The 18,383-nt window shown below is 44.6% G+C and overlaps 1 protein-coding gene across 13 annotated transcripts in view; it reads left to right on the top strand.

Moving 5' to 3' along the window:
• STX3 (syntaxin 3) overlaps positions 1 to 15,857 on the top strand; it is a 46,719-nt gene extending 30,862 nt beyond the window's left edge. For 2 of the 13 annotated variants that reach the window (XM_016920953.4, XM_063784085.1), the window contains exons 3-10: positions 177 to 276; positions 1,999 to 2,073; positions 3,648 to 3,715; positions 5,238 to 5,346; positions 6,230 to 6,303; positions 6,511 to 6,645; positions 8,504 to 8,614; positions 14,004 to 15,857. In XM_016920953.4, the coding sequence (XP_016776442.1) occupies positions 177 to 276; positions 1,999 to 2,073; positions 3,648 to 3,715; positions 5,238 to 5,346; positions 6,230 to 6,303; positions 6,511 to 6,645; positions 8,504 to 8,614; positions 14,004 to 14,051 (720 nt within the window). In that variant the 3' untranslated portion in view covers positions 14,052 to 15,857. Of the gene's footprint in view, positions 1 to 176; positions 277 to 1,998; positions 2,074 to 3,647; positions 3,716 to 5,237; positions 5,347 to 6,229; positions 6,304 to 6,510; positions 6,646 to 8,503; positions 8,619 to 8,733; positions 8,845 to 10,414; positions 10,529 to 12,823; positions 12,897 to 13,926 lie in introns of those variants that run through there. The other 11 variants (XM_001135446.8, XM_009460408.5, XM_009460409.5 and 8 more) reach the window with 11 other exon arrangements.
• Positions 15,858 to 18,383: the final 2,526 nt, after the last annotated feature.

Raw genomic sequence — 18,383 nt, forward strand, 5'->3', positions numbered from 1 at the left:
CTTTATCTGACCATGGAAAGGGTACTCACTGGGCAGCTGAGGACTTTAAGTCATTATCTTCTTCCGCAAACCCAGAAGATGGGCAGCTTTCACCAGCAGCTCTGCCAAACGTTTATCTCAGCCATGGACCTGTACTTCCTCTTTGATGATGAAGGTTATTGTCTTTCTGATTATAGATTGAGGAAACTCGGCTTAACATTGACAAGATCTCAGAACATGTAGAGGAGGCTAAGAAACTCTACAGTATCATTCTCTCTGCACCGATTCCAGAGCCAAGTGAGTGTTTACTTAGAACTGAGTCACCCAACAATCACCCTTTCCTTGGGGCTGAGCCAGCCTTGTTTTCTTGCCCTTCGTGAGCAGTCGGGAAGTGTACAAGTTACAGGGCACTAGTGTACATATTATCTCATTTCCCTCCCCTTTACCTTACCTGAGCTCCTACTGCCTGGCCACAGTCAAGGTTTTGTCTTCATGGTCCCACTCCAACCATTTAGCTAGACTTTCCTGTTTCCCAGCTAGTCCCTCTTCCTGACTGGCGACGATTCCCACTGCTGCTTACATACCCTGTGCCCTGTCCCTCCTCTGAGCCTCTGCGTGTACTATTTCCCCAGCCTGAAATGCTTTTCCTAGCCCTCTTTCTGAATCCTACCAGATCAAGTCCGTTTTTTCTTTCCATGAGGTGTTCCAAAATGGTTTGAGTTCACAGAAATTCCTTCTATCCCTAAACTCCTGTTTGTTACCACCACCTAGGCAAACGTTTTTTCTCCCCTAATTGTTTGCATGGGTGTCCAACCTTTTGGCTTCCCTGGGCCACATTGGAAGAAGAATTTTCTTGAACACTAACATTAACGATAGCTGATGAGCTAAAAGAAAGGTTTGTGCATAATTTTCCTGATATCTGCCACTACAGATAAGCAAAAAAATCCGTGCGTTCCACAGTTTGGACACGGGTGGTTTAGGGCTATATTTTTGGTTCCTTAAGAACAGAGAACAAGCCTGACACTGTCATTCCACTCTTTCATTTTTCCCATGGGCCCTATTACCTAAAGACTGAAGTGGGAACACTTTAGCAGAGCATATGGGCATTGTCTTGATCACATTCCTGCCTTCCCAGCCAGCCTGTCTCCTGCCATCCTCCTCCTGCTCCCCATGCTTCAGCCAGAGCAACTCTGTCTGGTTCCCCAGACATTTCCTGTTCACTCATACCCTTTACTTACTGTTTCTTCTCGTGGGATTCCTGCTTTTAGTCTCTTTCTCTACCTGGCCAACTCACAGTCCTTGAGACTCAGTCCTGCTCATCTCCATCTTTAGAGGCTTTTCCAGATCCCTCCAGGCTGTGCACACCTTGACCAGAACTCATACCTTACTCCACGCTGCATATTACAGCTGCTGATTTATTTCTCCCTTGTCTCCCACTAGACTCTAACACCTTGCAGGAAAAATCTAGATCTTCTTTCTGATTCCATAGTTTCTAGCTCTGTTCCAAAGTTGTAGTAGGGGCTGAAGGATGGCTTTTGAATGAATGGTTATAGCTAACACTTAGTTTGCTCCATACAACCTAGGATGTGTGTAGTAGGTATGTCATAAATATTTGCCTCATTTTAAGTTGATTAGCCTTGGTTGAAATCTATTTTCCCCATAAGCTCCCTAGAACCTTCTCAACCGAAGCTCCCGTGGTAGGCTCTTTCCTCTAAAAGCAGAGTTTCCACAATTTTATGTGCTGCAGGATTACTTAGGAGGGTTGAAAGAGCTGATTTTGTGGTTCCAACCCTGGGTATTTTTATTCTGTAGACTGAGATGGGGTGCCTGGAAAATGCCTTTAAAAAAATAAGCACTCTATGATTCTAATGACAGATGCTGGGGAGTACGTTGGGATAAATACCATTCTGGGCAGTGGATGCCCGATAAAGCTCCCCTCCTCTGATGATGATTGCTGTAGTTCACAAAGGAATCAGTCCTCTCCTTTCTAACGGATTCTGCCTGCCTTTATTTACCCAGAAACCAAGGATGACCTAGAGCAGCTCACGACTGAGATTAAGAAAAGGGCCAACAACGTCCGGAACAAACTGAAGAGTAAGAAGGGAACAAAGAAAACAAGGCCGTCCCCACCACCATCTATCTCAGCTCCCCTAGGGTCCAGCTTTCCGAACTGAAACTCCTCTTGATGGAAGTGACACCACTTGGTCCATCTTTGCTTGTGGTTTGGGCTCTGTCCCCGCAATGATCCATTGTAGCCCCAGAAATTTACCTTTTCTTAAATCCTGACTGTACTGGAAAGAGTCCAGAATTGAAGCTAGGAGATGAGAATTAAAATGTGCTTTCAGCTGCTGAGTAGTTTTGTGACTTGGTCCTTTAACTTAGTCTTTCAACTTGTCTCTCTTTTTTTTTTTTTTTGAGATGGAGTCTCACTCTGTCCCCCAGGCTGGAGTGCAGTGGTGTGATCTCGGCTTATTGCAACCTCTACCTCCTGGGTTCAAGTGATTCTCCTGCCTCAGCCTCCTGAGTAACTGGGACACACCTGGCCCATCAACTTTTCTCTTATTGGTCTTATTTCCCTGGCAACTACATACTTTTTTTTTTTTTTTTAAAGACAGAATCTTGCTCTGTTGCCCAGGCCAGAAGGCAGTGGCTCAATTTTGGCTCACTGCAATCTCTGCTTCTTGGGTTCAAGTGATTCTCATCCCTCAGCCTCCCAAGTTGTTGGGATTACAGGCATGCACCACCACGCTCAGCCAATTTTTGTATTTTTAGTAGAGATGAGGTTTCGCCATGTTGGCCAGGCTGGTCTCGAACTTTTCTGGCCTCAAGTGATCCACCTGCCTGGGCCTCCCAAATCGCTGGGATTCCAAGTTTGAGCCACAATGCCCGGCCACCTACATACATTTGAATAGTCATTTTAGAGATATATAAATGCAAGAGATATCATTCAGTCTACAGATATTTCTTGGTGGGCTAGGCATACCACCTTCCCATACCCTCACTCCCCCCATTTGGGAGAGTATAGTTCAATGAAGCTACTGTCATAGATTCAGTTCTTCCAGAGCCTAGAAGGTTTACTTAGTTCTGTTGCTAGAGCCTGCATTCTTGCCCAGTGTATTTGGTGCATGCATGCTATTGATCAGAAGAGAAAGCATTATTGCTCAGCTCAATTTACCATTTCTTCCCCCCAAGTATATTGCAATAACTATTTTAACTGGAGGAGTCATTAGTAGCAGATTCCAGTAATAACAGTGATAGTGCACCTGCCATTGTGCTAGGCACTTTATGTGTCTTCTCATTTAATCTTCACATTAGTATTGTGAGGGAGGGACTGTTATTCTGTTTTACAGATGAGAGAACAGGTACATTAAGAGGGGTTAAGTGGCTTTTTCAAAGTCACACCCAGTAAGTGCCAGGGCAAGGATTCAAGCCTAAGTCTCATGGTGACCAGAACCCATGCTGTTAACTGTTATGCCAAAACCTGGTCATCGTAAAGGCTGTGGAATGCACGTCCTGTGGCTCATCTGGGAGCTGACCTTTTGAGGTGACACCTACCTGTTACATCTCCGTGGGCTGGATGTGTGGGAATGAGTGAGGAAGTTTCACTGAATAGCATGTTTCTTGGAGGCGGAGATAGGTTGCAAGTATAACCTTCCTCTCCTCTTTAGGCATGGAGAAGCATATTGAAGAAGATGAGGTCAGGTCATCGGCAGACCTTCGGATTCGGAAATCCCAGGTAAGACTTTTCCTTGTCTCATGATTAGCTAGTCCAATCTCTTATTGTTTTCCCTTAACTGTGGAGGGATTTTTTTTTTTTTTAATACAATCCTTATTTTGAAACTCAATTTGAAGACCTGGTAAAGGAGAACTCTCCAGGTTGAAATAGGGGTCAGGGCCAGAGTCCAGCCCTTTTGGCTCCTCTCCTGTACTCTCCGTCTCTAAGGAGGCCCCTGAAGAGCTTTTCAGGCTTCCTAGAGCACAGCTTAGGATTTAGCGTGCCTTCTTGTTTTACAGGAGAGGAAATTAATGTCTTCTAACAATTGTTAGTCATTGGTTGTCCAGTTTGGAGCTAGGCACTTTAGGGGTCATCAAAGATAGGATCCTTGTCCTTAAAGAACTGGCATGCCATTGAAGCGGCATGGAAAGCTATTACCTAAGACCCAGCAGGAGGATGCGACCCAGCAGGAGGATGCGATAAGAAGACACATGCATGGTGCTCTCAGCATCAAAAGATCTCAGGAAGAATTGGGGGTAGCCAGAGGAGGCTGGGCCAGAGTGCCAACATGAGCAGCCTCAGGAAGTAGTTTCCCCTCTCTGAGAGGCACAGGGGCAGGAGTGAGGCATGCACATATGTGTGTGTTGGCAGCAGTGGTTGGTAGTGGTGGTGGGTAGACGTAAGGGGCAGATGTGAAGACAATAGGCTTTCTGTAGAAAAAAGTTTGCTGTGGGATAGTGGACACATAATTTTTAGTAGATAATGTAGTGCCACATTCTAGAGGTCTTTGAGGACCAGTCTGGGGAATTTGGATCTGATGTTATAGCTTACAGGCATTTGCTTCAGGCGGCAGTATATTAGGAGGATTATTATGGTAGCCATTTGAAAGCCGTTTACAAGTGGGAAAGAAGCAGGAGACTGGAAGGTCCCTAGTTAGGTTTTTGCAAGGGTTTTGGTCTAAATTTGCATGGTGGTAGTGGGTTTGGAAAAAGTATACATATTGGCGATTTTCCAAAGGAGAAACCAGTAAGTAGGGCTTGATGCTGAGAGGTGAGCAAGGAATAAAAATTATTAGGAAGGTTTTAGCTTAGGCATGCAGGGCTGTTGAGATAATGCATCTACTTATAAGCAAGAAGAGTTGGGGAGATGAGTTTAGCATAAGAACTCAAGGATCTTTGGTAAGTATGACATGTGGGAAGGGAATCTGACAGTTTTAGAATGCAAGCCAAGTGTTGTGCCAGAAAAATGCTACTAGTCCATGTGGATGTAGGGCTCAGAGATTTAGAGATGACCTCTGGCCTCGCAATTACCACGTGAGGTCAGCAGTAAACCGGTTTCAGTAAACTGGTGCTGAAACCATGCTCTGGAAAGGGCAGTGGACTCTCCCAGTGGCACAAAGCTAGGAAACAAAAAACTTGGTTTGACACCTGGTTTTTTGATTCCAAGTTCAGTGCTATTGTAGATGGCTATGTGGGGGTGGGGAGGGGTTCTATAATAGTTACAGAACCACTGGGGCCTGACTGCATTTTACATCATCCTACAGCACTCTGTCCTTTCTCGGAAGTTTGTGGAGGTGATGACCAAATACAATGAAGCTCAGGTGGACTTCCGAGAACGCAGCAAAGGGCGAATCCAGCGGCAGCTCGAAATTAGTATGTACTTGAGGTTTGGCGTGTGCCCTCCACCTTTCCTGCCACCTGGTTGTCCATCCCAAGTTTTGAGGCCCTGGTGGAGCAAGCAGGAAGCACATTTTGTGCCTAAGTCTAGGGCAGCTCCTGCAGCACTGGCACATCCTGAATGCTGTGCTGTAGGCTGAAAGGTGACACCATGTTTATCAGGCCCAAGTAATTTTATTGTATGGGGTCCAGCATTGTCTCCTATATAGAGGGGAAATGCTTGCCAAACAGTTGCTCTCCTGTGGACTCATTGTATCATTTTGCTGTCTGTTTGACAGCAAAGCACATTTAAGAAATAAAAAGTGTGGTGTAAGTTGCTGGAAGGATAAAAGTATGGTGTAAGTTGCTGGGAGGATTAGAGAAATAAATAAAGCCGTACCCTTTAGGAATGTAGTAATGTGGAAGGCAGGGCCCCGTGGAGTGGAAGGTGCTTTGGATGAGAGGAATGGTATGAACATAATCAAGAAAGAGCAAGTGTGTTTAGGAGTGGCAGGTTGTCTAGGGTCTGGAGAAAGGGTGTGTCTGGAGTAGCATAAGGTTAGGATGGATTGAGGGAGGGCTTGCCCATGAACTAGCATGTTATGAGGGCCTTGGACACCATAGTGTAGTGAATGGGGCAAGGAAATGTTCTGAGCTGGGAAGCAATGTAATGAGATATGTGCTTTAGGAAGGTAACTGCTGATAGTGTTAAGGATGGCTTGGATTAGGGCAGAAATAAGATGAGTCAGGAGGCAATTGGGGGAGTGTTGTAAAGGCCACGGTCTTTATAGGGAAGTCACGTTCCTAATTTTCAGGGACCTTATCAGATGGTGTTTCACCGTGATCTTATATTTGACGCTCTACTTCTTTTGTTACAAAGCTGGCAAAAAGACAACCGATGAGGAGCTGGAGGAGATGTTGGAGAGTGGCAACCCAGCCATCTTCACTTCTGGGGTGAGTGCCCTGTGTGTTCGGATAGCACATCCCTCTCATGAGCAGGGAGGCCACTGCGGAGCTCATGCAGTCCAGCAGGTGGAGGGGGAGCTGCAGGTGCAGGGAGTTCAGGGAGGCAAGGAGCTCCCCAGGAGTGTGCATGAGGGCTGTGGCAGGGGCAGCTTTTCTTGCAGGGGTAGCTAACAGTCTGTGTGTGGCCTGTTGTAGATCATTGACTCACAGATTTCCAAGCAAGCCCTCAGTGAGATTGAGGGACGGCACAAGGACATTGTGAGGCTGGAGAGCAGCATCAAGGAGCTTCACGACATGTTTATGGACATCGCCATGCTGGTGGAGAATCAGGTAAGTGGCAGTGAGTCCCAGCGTGGGGAGGGAGGAGAAGAAAGCTCAGGGTCTACTGAGAACAGGGAGAAAGGGAATACTGGAAGCCAGTGAGGTAGGGTGGGAGAACCATTGGGAATTTGCATAAAGGAGAAACAGAATCCCATGGGAAAGTGTGCGTTCGAATTGAATGTTGACACTTTGGGTGATCTTAACCTTGTCATTCTTGCCTGTCCCTTTGGCCTTGCAGTCGTTGCTAGTTGATACAGGGTTTGATGTGTTCTGTCAAGTACCCAGTTTTCCTGGATTTTTGATGTTTTTTTTTTTTTTTAAGATGGAGTATTGCTCTGTTGCACAGGCTGGAGTGCAGTGGCGTGATCACAGCTCACTGCAGCTTGACCTCCCAGGATCAAGCAATCCTCCCAGGATTTGTCTTTTTTTCTTTCTTAAAAATCAGAGATCCGGGCTCCTAATGGTGACGTTTTAAAACAGCCTCCTGATATGGACTAGTTCACTGATGACATTGAAAATGTGATCTTTTCTCTAGTTCACAGGGAAGACTCAGGTTTAACATAAATTTTTATTTTTTTCCATTTTTTTTTCTGTTTGTATTTTTTTTTAATTTTGGCACCTTTTGCTAAGGCACAGAGCAGACAACAACATGAATGAAGGAGTAGCAAAATAGCATTGACAGAAAGACTCGAAACACTCGTGGTGCTAGTTTGACAGCTTACTTTGTCCCAGGCATGCTTGCTCGGGATAGAATTCTGGATTGCCTGCATAGGGTGCTAGTTTCACATAGTTAGATGGTTCCTAGTTCTTATGGGACAGTTAAGTGTGCCACAGGGTCATGGTGCTGTGCACTGTTGCCATGAACTTCCAGCTGCTCTGACACTTGGATAGGAGAGAAAATTGCTTCCATAGTAGGCAGACTGCACAACCTAGTTGAAGCTCGAGCACAGCTTGACTAGTTTTTGACATTGGTTCCCTGCCGAGGGCCTGGGTGCTTTCCCCCCATTCCCTACTGGCCTCTGAGACCATTTCTCAAGTCCCTCCATCCCACCTCTTCTTTTCCCCCACACTGCCTTGCCGAGGAACTGGCTTGAGATTCAAGTGGTGGTAAGTGCCTTGTTCTGTTTATAGACTGCCGTAAAGTGATAGAGTTGGGTTGGGTAGTTGAGGAGAATTCCTAAAATGCCTAAGATTAATTGGAATGATCAAACTTCCCTGTCAGGAAGTGATTGCTAGGAAATGGTTGGGAAGCTTATCAAGAGACCACTGTCTGGAAGGGAAAATATAACCAAATAGCTTGGGTAAACCCAATGTCTGTCAGTTAAAGGGCCTGGAAATAACTTAGAGAAAGCAAATGTTCCCCACCTCAGATAGTTATTGAGCACCTACTATGTGCCAGGCACTCTTCTGCAGTTAGTGAATATACTCAATTCAGGCTGAATGATGTTGATTCAGGTCTGAATGACCAGGAAGAGGCCAGCATCCTAGTGATGTCCTAATAACAATGAGATATCCTTATTTTGGTTCCTCTCCATGTGCTTAAGTGTAAAAAAAATAACAAAGGTTGTCCAGGGATATCTCAGAGTATATTTATAGGTAGTTACTAGGTATCTAGACAGTATGTTCTGGATGCCTGGTGGAGTGCTGGTCACAGAGAAGTAGTAAAATTCACTGAATGTTTCTTGAACAAGTGACCGCCACCCCACCACCAAGGACTGTGAATGGGTGTCCTATGGAAGGCCATGCATCAAGGTTTGTGGATGCTCTTCTTGCCACTGAAGATTGTAAGAAAGAGAATCCCTTCCCCGCATTGGCTAGGACTGACCTGAGACGTTTACTTGGTGTGATCAGAGTCTGTTCTTTGCAGGGTGAGATGTTAGATAACATAGAGTTGAATGTCATGCACACAGTGGACCACGTGGAGAAGGCACGAGATGAAACGAAAAAAGCTGTGAAATACCAGAGTCAGGCCCGGAAGGTGAGTCTCTCCTGTGGCCTTCAGAGAAGAGAGTCCATTTTGTTTGCTGTGTCTCGCTCTTTCTCTTCCCTCTCCCTGTCTCTGTTTCTGCTGCCACCACCTCTTGCATCTGGGGAAAGGGATCCATGATTGACCGTATTGAGAACAACATGGACCAGTCAGTGGGCTTTGTGGAGCGGGCCGTGGCAGATACCAAAAAGGCTGTCAAGTATCAGAGTGAAGCCCGGAGGGTGAGCACCTTCATCTCAACTGTCCTTCGTCTCAGCTGTCTTACTAGTATCTCTTCTCCCTGGCCACCCCTACCTGTGTCCTTGAGCCCACGCCTCCCTCCCTGTCGTGGCCTCATCAACCCCTCCCTCAGCTTTTCCTAGAGACAAGCTGCCTGCCCTTCCTTCCCCGGTGTGCCTTGCATGGATCTGGCTCACAAGCTATCTCCCCAAGAACCCATACTTGAAAGGCAGTTCTGTAGGATGGATGCATGGCCCAGGTGGTGCTGCTAATCTTCTCCTGGACTTAGCTCATGAGCCTTTCAGATGTTACACTTGACTCCTCTGTTCAGAAACCTTCTCTTCATTGTCTTCCACTCCAGGCGCCCAAGCTCCGCCTCCCTTCTCTTTTTCTCTACCTTGTACCTAGCTCATGCTAACTGCTATCTATACATTATGTCATATCTGATGGAGCACCTGTTATTTCTACTTTATAAATGAGACAGTTGAGGGTCAGGGGCTCAGTAACTGGCTTCAGGCCACCTAGTAAGTAGAGGCACTGGGATTCAAGTTCAGATCCCAATCATTCTGTTTCTACCACACCACTGTATTTGCCCACCCTCTGGTGCCCCTGCCGCTTAAGGACTTCTAGGCTTCTGTGCTCACGACTGTGGTTATCCAGCTCTGGTGGCGTCTGCTTTTTAGACTTTTCTCCTTTGACTGGTTCTCTTGGGCTCTGATATTGTTGTTGTTTAGTTCTTTGTTTTTCATCCAACTTTACCTATTGCTTATGCAGGGATTTAGGGGACTGGGAAGTTATTTTACATGGTGAATCCAGGCTGGGTGGCATTTTCTGATATCCAGGCAGTGTACTGGGTCTGACAGGTAGGAGTATGGGCAAAAGTAGGAAATTAGAACTCTATCAAAAATGCCTTTATATTTCCTCTTAAAATGGAAAAAATCAGTCAGTGACTTTTTATCTTGGCCAACTGCTCCTTAGAGACCCCACGATAGTGGCTCTGATTCTATCTGTCCACATATACAGAACTGCAGTGTGAGCTGAGAGCTGAGAGAGACCCCGTATTTCCCTCTGCTGGCATTCCTAGCCTAGAAGTAATTTAAGAAATTTAAACTGTCCTAGGCTGGGTGTGGTGGTTCACACCTATAATCCCAGAACTTTGGGAAGCCGAGGTGAGAGGATTGCTTGAGCCCAGGAATTTGAGACCAGACTGGGGAACATGGGAAGACCCTGTCTCTACAAAAATAAAGAAAATGAGCTGAGCATGGTGGTGCATGCCTATAGTCCTATGTACTCAGGAGGCTGAGGCAGGAGGATCACTTGAGCCCAGGAGGTCGAGGCTGCAGTGAGCCATGATCATGCCACTGCACTCTAGCCTGAGTGATAGAGAAAAACCCTGTCTTAAAAATAAATGAAGTATCCTAGAAGGATGTCTGTATGTAGAGATGTAGGCCTCTTACTCAGACTGGTAAGATATTTTCTATGTAGAGGTGACAGGGGTTAGGTTTTGGATGAGTTGTTATTTTTTTGGTTGTTTGTAATAATGATTTGTTTTTGTCTTATTCCTCTCTCCAGAAATTGATAATTATCATTGTGCTAGTAGTTGTGTTGCTGGGCATTTTAGCATTGATTATTGGACTTTCCGTTGGGCTGAAATAAGAGTGGCCTAAGAGGCTGCTGCACTGAAATGTAAGTAAACGAGTGGTTCTTGGGGACTCTGGATTTGGCTCCTCAAGAGGAAATTAGCTTGGGATTTCAAATTCCTCTTCTTTCCCCCTATGATTGTCCTTGGACACACTGAGCTTTCTAAAACTTTCAGTAGCCTGTGGATTCTTTATCTCCTTATAGTTCTATTGGTTTCTGGCTGCAGTACGTGGATGAGCTCTCCGTTTGTTCTTATCCTGTAGATTCTGTCCCCAATCTCTGTCTTGTCGTATTACCACTTCTCCCAGCATACCTGAGCACCCCAGGTGACTCCCCTTACTCAGGAAGCATGCTTTTAAGTTGGGTACACCTCTGTCTTGGATCTGGAGTCTGTCTTCTGAATTCTTACTGATTTTCATGGATGTTGGGCTTTACTTTCTGTATCCTTTTCAATGTAAATGAAACTCTGAATTGGGATTTGGATCTGCAAAGCTTTCTCTGTTGCTGACTGGTTGGGTCTTAAATGATGATAGTTAACACACTTTTGAGTGTTGTGTTGTACCAGACAATGTACTAAACACCTTATACACATATCATTGAATCCTTACAACATCCTTTGAGACAGATACAGTGTTATGCACATTTTACAGACAAAGAAACTCAGTCAAAGAGAATGTTGAATAACAGGGCCAAGTTCACACAGCTAATAGTGGACCTAGCTTCTCTTTGTAAAAGAAGGTAACCACTTATCATTAACTATAAAGCCTGGAGAACCTTAGAGGATAGTGATGCTAAAATTTAGACTATTCATTTTCTTGAAAATTTGTTAAAAGTGATAGACTTACCACTGAATCACTGTTTTTTTTTTTTTTTTTTGAGACGGAGTCTTGCTCTATCTCCCAGCCTGGGGTACAGTGGCATGATCTTGGCTCACTGCAACCTCCGCCTCCTGGATTCAAGCAATTCTCCTGCCTCAGCCTCCTGAGTAGCTGGGATTACAGGCACATGCCACAGCGCCTAGCTAATTTTTGTATTATTAGTAGAGATGGGGTTTTGCCATGTTGGCCAGAATGCCTTGAACTCCTGACCTCAGATGATTTGCCCGCCTAAGCTGGGATTACAGGCGTGAGCCACTGCGCCCGGCCTGAATCAAAACAAACAAAAAACGTTTTTGTTGTTGTTGTTTTTTGTTTGTTTTTTTGAGACGAAGTCTCATTCTTGTCCCCCAGGCTGGAGTGCAGTGGCGCGATCTCAGCTCACTGCAGCCTCCGCCTCCTGAGTTCAAGCGATTCTCCTGCCTCAGCCTCCCGAGTAGCTGGGATTATAGGTGCCTGCCAGCACGCCTGGCTAATTTTTGTATTTTTAGTAGAGACGAGGTTTCACCATGTTGGCCATGCTGGTCTCCTGACCTCAGGTGATCCACCCGCCTCGGCCTCCCAAAGTGCTAGGATTACAGGCGTGAGCCACTGTACCCGGCCTGAATCACGTTTAATAGTAGTGAGCATATCAATCTGGTTATTGGGACTATTAAGACTTTTGTGACTTTAAAACAAACAATTTTTTGTTGTTGTTGAGATTGTGTGTTGCTCTGTCGCCCAGGCTGGAGCGCAGTGGTGCAATCTTAGCTCACTGCAACCTCTGCCTCCCAGGCTCAAGTGATCCTTCCGCCTCAGCCTTCTGAGTAGCTGGGACTATAGGTGTACACCAACACGCCAAGATAACTTTTATATTTTTTGTAGAGATGGAGTTTTGCCATGTCACCCAGGCTGGTCTTGAACTCCTGGACTCAAGCGATCCACCTGCCTTGGCCTCCCAAAGTGCTGGGATTACAGGCATGAGCCACTGCGCCCAGCCAGTGACTTTTAAAATATTTTTCTGAATAAAATATGGCATGCATTGTTAAAAAAAAACCTATAAAATACAGAAAACATAAAACTAATGAACTTTTAATATTATTGCTGATAACCTTGTGGCACGTTCACATACTCAGACATAGTTTTACATAGTTCAGACTATATTATCCAGTTTTGTACCCAGTTAGAAAATTATAAGCATCATTCCACAGCATTAAAATCTCTTTGTAAATCTAATTTTCAATATGAGATTGTGGCCATACTCTCAAATATGTAACATTTTCACAATGTTGGGAGGTTTATGTTATTTTGCTGTAGCTAACAGTGTGACTAACCTTATTTAATATTTTTCTCATTTAAATTTTCTCTTTATTACCAACTCATATAAGTTGGAGTACTGAAATAACAGGTATAAACATTTTTAAGACTTGGCACATAATACCATGCCAGTACCCAGAGCTGTGCCTTCCTTTTATATTTGTTTCAGTGTGTCTCTTCTTATTCCTCCTCCTTCCATGTGACCAGAGGATCTAAAAGTCAGCTTATTATAGCATTGCGCATTCAACTTCATCTTGAAAGATAAGCAACAGTGAGATGAACAACCTCTCATAGACAGGTGGTTGGTTGATTTTTTTTTTCCCCTCTTTTTTCTGGCACTTGGAGTCTAGCCCTTGACTTTTTTGTATGTGAACTTTAAATTTTGGTTTGGCTCTGAACAATCTGATTGAAATAGATGTTGAAATTTTAAAAAGATATAAGAGTTGTTATTTTTCCATATCCTTGGATGAAAGATGATATGCAAATTTGTGGTGCCCCTTTCTATTCCTAATTCCAGGACTTCAGAAGGTATATGAATCATTTCTCAGGACGTAACTCCTCAAAGAGGAGCAGACTAATTAATATGTTGTTTTTGGTTGACTAACCCTATCTTTAACCTGCTAAATTGCTGAGCAGTTGTTAAGCTGCTTTTTTTGTAGTGTATTCCATGTTCCCTAACAAAGTCAAGACTGATTGTTGCCTAGGTCTGGACTCTCCTCTTCCTCCATGTCACCCAAGGGAGAGAGGTCTCTGAACAGGAGGGTAGACAGTGTGTTTATATTTCCTAGTAATGTGCCAGCTGCTTGCTCTAAGATAATAGTATCCTCATTTTACAGATGGGGAAAGAGCAATGAAGTTAAGGAACTTGCCCAAGATTACATAGCTCATAAGGTGGAGCAGCCATAATATGACCCCTGAACTTTTTCCATAGGCTTTTCATTGTGTCCTTCTGTTTTCTAAGAGAAAGGCAGCAGGGAGTTCATGAAGATGGAGAACCAGAAAGCAGCTCCTGCAGCCTGTCTTCAGGAGCGGTGTTGCTGTGGGACCTGCAGAGCAGGTGTTTTCACTAGGGATTGTCCCTTCCCACCACGTCCTTCCATGGGTGTGGACAGCCTGTGAGAAGGCTTATAAAAGGCCTAGAGGCTTTTCTATTTTTTTCCCCTCTCACAGTAGGGCTTTTTGTTCTTTGTACAGTGGGATATTTAACTCCAGGTTCTGTCCTGGGTTTGTCTATTTCATAGTGATTTCTGGTCTTTCCTCCCCACCTTCCAGGTTTGTGGCTGACTCCTTCTGTTGCCCTTTGCCTTCTTCCTGTGTACTGATCAGCTCCTCCTTTCCCTGCCTCCTAGAAACTGATTTCACTCCAGACTGGTGTGGCCACCCTTGTCTTCAGATGAGAATGGAGTCTGAATGGCCTTCCTGAGAACGAGTGCGACCCGTTCCTTTGTTTCCTTGCAACCACCCTTGGACCTGACTCAGCTAACAATCTAGTCCTGGGGGAATGTGATCTACCTGATGTGACCCTGAGTTCTCCCCAGAGCCTCCTCCTGCCCCACCAGCTCTCAAGTACCTTTTCTCCTGGACTGTGTGGACCCACCCAGCTTTCTTCCTCCCTGTTGTGTGTCAGATTATGCCTTGCACTTGGGAAAGCTCTTGTGAGACCCTCCCAAGGTGCTGTATTTTTCTACCTCATGGAGTATTCTCCCAGAAACTGCAATGTATTTTTTTAGGGGAGTATCTTTAACAAAGCAGAAGGATTCTTCTAAGTTTGGCAACAAGAAGGCTTGGATCTGAGTCTTCTACCTGGCAGGATGCCAATCCTGTTTGTTGTCCGTATGTCCTGAAAACATGAGGGACTGGCAGATGTCATTTTGGTCTAAAGAGCTGACTTGTTTGAAATTCAGCCTTAAATTAAGCTCTTAGTTGTTCAGCTTGGGGGGGCAACTTTGATTTTTCTCTGTGTTGTAGTCTCTCATATTTACTCAAGGAGGGACCAGGATGATACAGTCATCTGAGGTTATGCTTTGCAAAAGGCTGACGGTATGGAATATGTTTCCATGTCTGAGTCTTAGAAACTTGCTGCTCATTGTTAGAAAGTGATGCTTTGTGAGACTATTGTCTTGGGGCCAAAAATAATCAGGGATTTTAAATTGGGCAAGGGACAAGGTGCTAGAATCCTAAGCTCTGGAAATATTTCATGACACTGGTGTATTCACTCATGTGTTCCAGATGTATTCTAATTGTGTATGAAATGTATGTACACATAAGTGTGTGTGTCTCAGGAAGTAGGAAATAAAAATGGAAGCTATTATGACCTCAAAAAAAAAAGCCAACTTTGAGCTAGGATAAAAATTGGGTAAAGGACATTTGCTTACCTGCAAATGAATCACTGTGGAAATGTGATCTTCCCATATCATCAAGAAACTTGTTTTCTGGATGAATACTGGGAGAATAAAATGAGAACTCTGGAGTGAGCTAAATTGATCCCAATTAAGTTTTTCTGCTTAGCAGACAGAAGGTATAATTTTTTGACACCCTTCCCCACCTGGTGCCTATGCTAGGCTTGTCCTGAGAACATCCCTCAGTAACTTGATATTCACATGACCTACAGGATGTCCCATCTGCAGGGCTGAGTCAGTTGGGGAACACCAGAGGCTACACAGTAGCTCTTCCTGCTACTCGGTTAATGAGCTTGGCAGGTTCTTTGTCTCACTGAATTCTTATCATGGAAACAGCAGCAGCAGCCGCTAGGAAATCTTCAAGTGTAGTGTCTGTGCTAACCCCCAGTGGTAAATCCCTTAGATCCCCTGCTGGTCTCTGGCAGTCTCCTTGATTTTGGGTACCATGTATATTTTCCGCTTTGACTTTAACGCTTTCTAGGATAGGGTAAGCACCCTTAATTCAGGCACTGTCCATTAGCTTCCTTTGCAAAGGCTACTTATGGCCGGTCACAATCCAGCACTCAGACAGAGCCAAGGCAATATCTTCTTGCCCATGGCTATGATGTCAGACAGTGGATGGGCTCCAGCAACAAGAGACAAAATAACTAAAGGCCTTTGCTCTCCTCTGACATTGAGGCCTGGGGCTTACAGTTTGGAATACAACATGTGAAAGTTTTTGTTGTTGTTTGTATTTTTTAGATGTAAACTTGATTATTTTATTGCTAATTTAAAAATAAAAATGACTTTGTATTGATTGTGAAACGGTTCTGGCTCTGTCTCCATGCAGAAACACAATGATCTGGTGCCACCATGTGGTGATTTTTATTCAGGTTTTAGAATGCAGTTCACATCTTTTTAAGCCATGTGCTGGATCAGATGGTTCAAAAGTGCAATTTTTGAACATGGTTTAACTCCCACAGAATGCAGTGTAACTATGTTTGTGTTTCAGATTTGAGGTGTTCCCCCCAAAAGAATTTGGTTCAGTCCTTGGGAGTATCTGGCTTTAGGAGGAAATGGGGGAGATCTGTCACGATGTTATCTAGAAGGTGGAATGACCATACCAAACATCCTCTGGGAATCCTTTTAATCTAACTTGAATGTCTCACCAAAAATAACATTTCTGTTGGCATTCTGGGTCCTAGAAGCCAGATCCATCTCCTTTTTCCTTCTGTTGCTCTCTTCCTTCACACCCTCTTCCATGTCCACATGCACTTATCTCCCTGCAGAATACTTTTTGTGATGATGTTTCTCACGTATTCTTTCTTTCCTTGTCTGGATGAGCAGAAGAAGATCATGATCATGATCTGCTGTATTATCCTTGCGATCATCTTAGCTTCCACCATTGGGAGCATATTTGCCTGAAAAAGGTGAGCCATCTGTGGGGAGGGTCAGACCTTCTTTCACTGACTTGAAACCTTTGCGTCTTGGGGGCACTCTAGGTGCCTTAATCTGGGTGGGATTAGGTGCTAATAACGGTTAGAGAAAACTAAAGAAAGGGATGTTTCAGAGACAGAAAAGTGAGTGAAGAATGAACTGTTAGTAGGTAGTCTGTGGGAGGAGGGGGGAGACAGAAGGTGGCAATCTGTCCTATAACCTGGTGTGGCAGAATGCTTTGTACAGGTGAAGGATATTGATTCCTGCTAAACAGTTTGAGCCTTGGTATCTGGAAGTGACAAAAAGAACAAGAATTAGTTCTTGCATTAGGTGCATCTTGAACTTTTTGGAAGAGGGCCGGCCACACAGCAAATTCAAATTAAATTTCTTCCCTTTCAAGGTTAATGAAAGTTAACACAGCCTTGTGTGTAGTCCCTTACCCCGGGTAAGAGGGATTTGGTGATCCCAGCCACGAACACCATGCTATATAATCTATGATTTTTTTCCTCCATTTTTCTGTTATCTCCCACAGCCCTCACAGATTGATCGACTGGCATTTCTAATCCTCCTTCCACTTCTGTGGTACCATCACTTCTCCACGCAGACTCCTCATCAGCTTCTCCTCTTTCCATTATGAAACTTCTTAAGAAACAGGGCACCAATCAACTACTTATTAAGAATTATGCAAAGAACAAACGTATACAGAATTGGGCGGAGGACAGGGACAGGGAGTACAGATACATAGCTGATTAGGCAGATGGTTTAAAGGAGGACTGCAGGGTAGAGAAGCAAGCAGAGTGGGCGCCTCTTTAGGAAGTGACACTTACAGCCTGCACGTGCAGTATGGCTGTGAAGGGGCAGATATCATAGCACACCTAACTCAACAGGATCTTACTTGAACTGCTGTGAGTTGGTCAAGTCAGGGCACTTCTGCTCTTCAGGCTCCTCTGGGTCACACCTTTGACCACCCTACATCTGTTTCCTCTTTCAGGCTCCAGTAGTAGTCTTAAAAGTGAAGTTTATCTAAGGATAAGCACATGCCTATCTTGCTCACTGCTGTGTCCCCACTTTTTAGCACAGCGCCTGCTGCTTACAGGTACTCAAATATCTGCTGACTTAATTACTTATAATTAAGCTCTTATTTCAGTCATGGACAAATCCTTGGGTTTGACTCCTAAACTCTTTAAGGTACCAATGAGAACGTGGTTTGTTACTATCAGAGGCTGTGTAAAGCCGCTTGGGAATGGGCTGATCTACTTATGCAAAAATGCTACCAACCTTTCAAACCCCATTACCACAACATGAAAATTTAAAGTGCTTTTTCTATGGGTGGTGATGGTGGAGTTCTAGCAACAGCCTCTTAATCTGTGGAGAAGATGGCTGGCCCCAGGACTGTGGTTCAATAATGAAATACAGGCCCACAAAATAAAATAGGTTTATAGCATGACTGAACTCACACATCAGTAGAACACTCTGTGAACCATAACAAAGAACAGATAAAGGTGTCAAGTGAGAAAGGTGAAATGAGGTTATCACTCACTTCACCTCTCACCTGATTTGTGTTGCTAGCTGAAACTGCTGGCCAGTAACGTATGTGTAAGAAACTGTTATAGGCCGGGCACGGTGGCTCATGCCTGTAATCACAGCACTTTGGGAGGCCAAGGCAGGTGGATCACCAGACTGACCAACATAGTGAAACCCCCTCTCTACAAAAAATACAAAAATTAGCCAGGCATGGTGGCTTGCACCTGTATTCCCAGCTAGTTGGGAGGCTGAGGCAGGAGAATTGCTTGAATTCAAGAGGCGGAAGTTGCAGTGAGCCGAGATCGCGCCACTGCACTCCAGCCTGGGCAACAAGAGCTAAATTCCATCTCAAAAAAAAACAAAAAAAACAAAAAAAAAGAAACTGTTCTT

Source organism: Pan troglodytes, chromosome 9, assembly GCF_028858775.2.
Source record: "Pan troglodytes isolate AG18354 chromosome 9, NHGRI_mPanTro3-v2.0_pri, whole genome shotgun sequence".
Taxonomy (NCBI): Eukaryota; Metazoa; Chordata; class Mammalia; order Primates; family Hominidae; genus Pan; species Pan troglodytes.